The sequence below is a fragment of the Sinocyclocheilus grahami genome, unplaced genomic scaffold, assembly GCF_001515645.1.
Source record: "Sinocyclocheilus grahami isolate Dianchi unplaced genomic scaffold, SAMN03320097.WGS_v1.1 scaffold4775.1, whole genome shotgun sequence".
NCBI classification, from domain to species: domain Eukaryota; kingdom Metazoa; phylum Chordata; class Actinopteri; order Cypriniformes; family Cyprinidae; genus Sinocyclocheilus; species Sinocyclocheilus grahami.
In genome coordinates this window covers 7,925-14,493 of record NW_015509648.1, presented here as the reverse complement: position 1 = coordinate 14,493, position 6,569 = coordinate 7,925, and the positions used below count along the sequence as shown (strand labels likewise).

At 40.7% G+C, this 6,569-nt stretch overlaps 1 protein-coding gene across 1 annotated transcript; it reads left to right on the top strand.

The window, feature by feature from the left end:
• The first annotated feature begins 11 nt into the window (after positions 1-11).
• On the top strand, positions 12-6,503 carry LOC107576981 (GTP-binding protein 2-like). The gene is made up of 2 exons (XM_016263101.1): positions 12-586; positions 6,253-6,503. Exons 1-2 carry the CDS (start codon positions 469-471, stop codon positions 6,501-6,503), a joined length of 369 nt encoding a protein of 122 aa, XP_016118587.1. The 5' UTR covers positions 12-468.
• Positions 6,504-6,569: the final 66 nt, after the last annotated feature.

Below are 6,569 nucleotides of genomic sequence, written 5' to 3'. Positions count from 1 at the left end.
TTGCCAGATGTCAAGAGTTTAAAACCCTGTTTTCATAAATTAATAAATTTTTTGAATGTTGGCTTACTTATTGTTCCCAACCTGGCAACCATGCACACACACTCTCCACATTATGGAAAAAGCACTCATGAGCTGAAAATACCTGTAAAACATGTAAGCTGGAATATAAAGTAAACGTGTAATACAGGCAGTATGTTTTCTTTCATGCAGTTGTTTACTAAATCTGCAGGCAAACCATGCGAGTTGACCTTCTCTTAATTTGTGCAAATGTGAAATTGCAATAATTCTGATTAAATGTTAAAAAATTGTTAAGATTTTTAACCATTTTCATGCAGCTCTAGATTATCATCAGCTTTAAACATGAACTTTGCATGTGTATGTTAGTATGCATCGGTGTCTGTTCTTATATAGGTGGTGAACTACAGCGAGTCCCGAACGGCGGAGGAAATCTGCGAGAGTGCCTCAAAAATGATCACCTTCATAGACCTGGCAGGCCACCACAAGTACCTCAAGACCACCATCTTTGGCTTAACCAGCTACTGTCCAGACTTTGCCATGCTCGTGGTCAGCGCCAACACCGGCATCGGTAAGCATTTACTGTCACGTCCAGGGCTCCAGACTAATATTTGAGAGCAGTGGCACCAGCGCCTCTAAGTTGTACAGATGGTGGCGCCAGGAGCAGATTTGGTAGCGGTGGGGGGGGTGTGCGGGAGTATTAAAATATAGATCATTTAATCATAAAATTACTATTGTTTTGCATTAATAATTGCAGTTACTAATAATATTACATGTTCATGTCTTGTTTATTTTTCTTTTGTTTATGGTTTATACAGATTTGACAGTAGAGCACTAAGCTTGAGTTAAAGGGGTAGTTCACCCAAAAATGAAAATGTGATGTTTATCTGCTTACCCCCAGGGCATCCAAGATGTAGGTGACTTTGTTTCTTCAGTAGAACACAAACAAATATTTTTAACTCAAACGCCTCCATCTGTCCTGCAGTGAGCGCTAATGTTCAGCTTCTACACAGACACTTGAACAGCACACATTTCTCTAGGTTAACATTAGTTTGAGCGGCCATGTAAAGTTGCTGCTACTAACATATTTCAGATGATAAGCCGTATTTGTGGTGGATGAATGATAGGCGAGTCTTTAAATGTGCTGCTGGATGTACTGTATTACCATAGACCAGCCGTTAACGGTCTGCGTGACTTCGCCAATGTGGATTTTTTTTTTTTTCTGCAACTAATACAATCCGTAAACAGAGATTTAGTGTCGCACAACTGACTAAAATTGAATGATGCCAGGGCTGTAATGTGGTTGGTTATTAAGGCACACGTGATCCAAGTTAGCCGTTATGCTTTCTCCAATAGTAAGTAATACCCTAGTGCCCTTCTGCGTCATCATCACGTGCCCACACATCATGCAAAGAATCTGCGCAAACGGATCATGGGGGCCCAAAGTGTCCATCAGTTGTACCCTTCGAAATCCTTCATTCCGAAGGGCCCTTTGAAGTGGCCAGTTTTGAGCACTTCGGTTTGGAACGACCCTTCAATATGGCGGACATGATTGTTTTCACTCCGAAGTGCCCTTCAGATGGCGATATATCCCTTTTGGAATGCACCAAATCTCTGCCAATGCTCTCTAGTTTTTGCGGTGGGATTTGTGGGATTTTTCAGGGAGCGAACGTTCCAGTGCACTGAAAGGATTTGGTGATTGAGACAGCCTTTAAAATGGCCTGATCCCTGATCAGTGCCCTGACTACTGGACAAGGGTGCTGATTGAAACGCACCCGGAGATCACAGATCGCACATAAACTTGTTGTCAATGCTTCCCCGCGATTTTATTAATAAAATAGCCTAGATACTAGATCGCTACATTATATCCCTCAGCAACGAGGTGTAAAATTGCTGTTTTTGAAGTAGCCTAATTAATTGTTTGTAGAGAGAGACGCGCAGATGCAGCATGCAGGTAATGCACACACAACTGTCATCTCTCTCTTTTTCTATCTCTCTCTCTCTCGATCAATCAATAATTAATTGAAATAAATGCTCTCATTTATTCAAATAAATGTGATCTTACCGTACTATTTCATCTCTGTCTGATTTGAAGCGGGCAGAATACTAGAGCTAACGTGCTGTAACTGACGAAAATAACTGTCATTTTTACCCATTCGGTCAAATATTGTGCTGCAAAGAGCAATACTAGTTTTAACTTGTCTATAACTTGGCAAATGACCATGGAATAAGTGGGATAATCAAAGGATTGCTGTGCATTAAAGGATTTTTAATGCACTTTGCGTCTGGGCGGTTCTTTGCCTCCATGACATGCATTTAAAATCCTTTTAATTCACAGCAACCCGTTGATTATCCCTTACTTAAAGGAACATTTCACCTAAAAATGTACTCACCCTCAGGCCATTTGAGATTAGGATGAGCTTGTTTCTTCATCAGATTTGGAGAAATGTGTCATTGCATCAGTGTCTCAGCGATGGATGCTCTGCAGTGAATGGGTGCCGTCAGAATGAGAGTCCAAACAGCTGATAAAAGCATCACAATAATCCACACCACTCCAGTCCATCAGTTAATGTCTTGTGAGGACAAAAGCTGTGTTTGGAACAAATCCATCACCTGAAATCTGTTAACTCTTGTGTTAAATCTCAAATATCTTCAGTTCAACTGCGATTGAGTCACATTTTATGTGCAGTGTGGACAGAAACTTGGTGTAAAGCATTTCTCCTGCTGCCATTAACTGTATAATAACTATAATCAGCAGATCAATTCGTTTTTTATGAGTGATAGTTTGCAAATTTCTTGCTAGGTTTTGTACAGGAGGTGTGCCTCCTGGTCCTGGAGCATATGCTGACATACCACTATGTTGTTTTGGTTTGGGAAGTAGCGTGTCAGAAATAGGAGCAGATATTTGGGCGAGCGGGTCACGCATGTCTTTGAAGGAGAACACGATGCTCTGTCTGCAACGCAACACCAGCACGCTTAAATTATGCAAGAGCAGACGGAGGCGGCAGTGTACAGTGTCTGCTGCGCCTCTCTGAGTTTGACTTTCCATACGCAAATCCATGCAAACACAGGCATGTCCAGTTCTCCAATCATTAACCTCAGAAGACAGCTGGACTTTGGACAGATTTTACTGCTCTGCCACACATGCAGCTGGACGTGACCCGCTGTTATTTCCATGCTCTGGACTGTGTGAATCAGCTGGGAGTTTGAGGAAGGCATGTCAGTGACGCTCTACGCCTTTGGCTGTCAGATGACCTGCTAAAGCTTATTACACGCCTACATAAATCACATTCTGATAAGGGTTTCGCCGGCTGCAACCACCAGCTGGAAGAAGCACCAGCAAACATAAACGCTCCCTCACTAACTTTGAGCCCCATCACAAACTAACACCGCTGATTGAGCTGATGCTGTCGTGTCCAGTCAGGCTGATCAAACAAACATCCTCTGTTTGGAACCAAACACTATGGACTGTAGCGAATCAGCTCATGGGGAAATATGAATAATTAACCATAACTATGAGTGTGTCGCTGTTCATATTTTAGATCCACTGTAGATATTTAGCTGACCACTCAGGGTCAACTGTCTTGTCAATTCTAAGACGTTAATTTCCTGGTTAAGGGAAATAACTTTCTTACTGTACAATTCTATAAGCTTGTAACGTAAATCTGCATGATTATTGACTCCGGTTATGAGTAAACAATGAACACGTCAAGTGTGATACAAGTAAGGTTTTATTAACTACATAAACACTTAAACTAGTCTAACATACTACATAAACACATTAAGCCGGTCCAACATACACATACGCACACACACACACACACACATACGAATGGAAAGGACTATGCCGAAGAAAGGCCTGGCACAGATGCTTTGGTATCCTGCAGCGTTTTTCTCACATCTTCTTAGCTTATGACCGAACCACCGACTGGGGCGGTCACATGGTGTGTCAGCTTTAAAGTCAGAGAAGATCCCCGCCTCTCAAGATGGGCTTATCCAATGAGAAAAGCCGGAATCCCAAGTGGGCGTTTTGAGATCCTGTGGAGTTTATGACTCTTTGTGTGGAAACATGGTACTTTAGTATCTGGAACTTGAATTGAAAATACTAAAGGTTCTCAGGGCACTAATATATTGCCTACGTACCAACAAATAATATACATTCTTGTTTAGATCATCAGAAGGCGAATTCATAGATACTAGACATGAAATAGGTGAGGTTATATTAACTAGTGGTCTATGATAACATGAATAAAACAGCATACACTACAACAGACAATATACAAGACAGTAATGGTATACACAATGACCAAAGGATATGGGTATTCAATCAAAGAAAGGTTTTCCTATGAATTAATTAGAGAACAGTCCATTTCTCTGGGCATTGTGTGTCTTTCTTATGAGGAAAATGAGGGAGTTTATCCCCTGCATTCCTTTTAGGCCATAAAACCAGTGATATCATGATTAGTTGTCATAGTGACCAAGGTGGGGGATGGTGTTCAGCCGAAATCCTGGCATCCAGTATATTGAGTGAGGGGACTGTGACGACTTGTTAATCTAATGAATAATTGATTTGTTAAATCAAATAAAAATTAGTGTGTCAGATTGGTCGAGACGCTACAGACGTAATCCATATCTATGAAGCTATTATCTCAGATATGAGTGTTTCACTTTCACTTGAGTGTGTCGCTGGGATTCCTGGCTCAGTGAAGTATGATTAATTGCACTCAGATGTTTTGTCTTTGTAAAGGTGTAAATTCCAAAACGGAACTCCGTGACTCTAAATGGAATTAGAATGTTGGTTGCATTTGATTTTACAGTACATGCACTTACAGTATACTTAAAGTACTGAGTAATAGAAGGCATCTAGGAGTAGGTTCAGGGTAATACATAGATATAACCTAGTAAGGTAATCGCAATAGTAAGTAGTCAAGTCTCCTTTATTTCTATGGCTCTTAATACAATACAGATTGTTTCAAAGCAGCTTCACCGTAAACTTCTAAAATGAGGCGGATACAAAGCAGCAGCTGTAGCGAGATAGTAGTGTTGTTATTAACTCGAGTCAGTGGATTCAGTTCGGTTCATTAAACTGAACATAGTACATGGTATGTACATGCAAAACAGGACTGTAAAATAAAGCACTGCCAAAATATTAACAATAATTAGCGCTGTCAAACGATTAATCGCATCCAAAAGAAAAGTTTTTGTTTACATAATGTGTGTGTACTGTGTATATTTATTATGTATATATATAAATACAAACACATGCATGTATATATTTAAGAAAAATATGCTGTTTATATATTAAATATCGTATGTACATGTAAATATTTTCAATATATTTCCAGATTGGTTAAAAAAGCGCTTGATCGGCCCCTGAGACATCCCTAGTTTATTCTGTTTACGTACTTTTCTACTTTTCAGGGTCTGGGAAATATGTAATTAATCAAACCACAGTAAAAAAAAAAAAAACTGGCTTGGAAAAAGATAATGGTGATCCACAGAGGTTCTTACAGGAAACTCCACAGAATTTAGCCGTCATTAATGCTTGGACTTTAAAACTAGGCATTGTGTACTTGCCGAGTTTGTAAACCGTTATCATATACTAATAGATTGAGGATCACACCGAACACAACAAACTTGCACAGAAAGAGACACACAACTGAAAACAATGTTATAAAATTGCCTCAAAATATCAAATATTGTCTGATTTTCTCTGACTGCATGGAATCATATTCTAAAGCAACAACAACGAAAGAAGAGTCTGTGGTTTTCTCTGCAGACTGGCTCTGACATTCAGAAACTAGTATCTGCTCATCCATCTGCAAATCAGGGAAAAATCTGTGCAACACTGTATTCCAGCCGTACAGAATTAGCCATCACAGACGTTTCCAGTGGACTACACTGTTCAGTTTGTGGATATCTAGCTTACTTGCTATTAATGTCTCAAACAAAACTGAATATCTTTAAAGAACTGATGCCACAAACCTGGTAAAAAGTGTACATTTTGATCCCTGGAAGTAAATTTTCACTGGTTCTTTTTAAGTTTTTTTGTGTGTGTCCAGTGTGTTTCAGACAGTCAGTAGGTGTGCACCATCTGAGGTTGAGATTGAAGTATCTAAACATGCAATACTGACCAGATCAGAGTTTACAACTGAAAACATGCATTTGGACGTTTTTTGTTCTCTTTGTTCTGCCCCATTTCTCCATGTAAGATGCGTCCTCTCTCTCTTCTCTCAGCGGGGACGACTCGAGAGCACCTGGGTCTGGCCATGGCGCTGAAGGTGCCCATCTTCATTGTGGTGAGTAAGGTGGACCTGTGCGCCAAAGGCACCGTGGAGCGCACCGTCCGACAGCTCGAGCGCATCCTCAAGCAACCGGGCTGCAACAAAGTGCCCATGCTGGTGTCCTCCACAGACGACGCCGTCACTGCCGCCCAGAAGTTTGCACAGTCACCCAGGTACAGAGTGAAACGGAAGACACAGCCGTGATGTTTTCATGATTTGGCTCTAAAGCGCTTCATCAGAATCTGTTGTCTTCCTTGCTCTCCTGCAGCA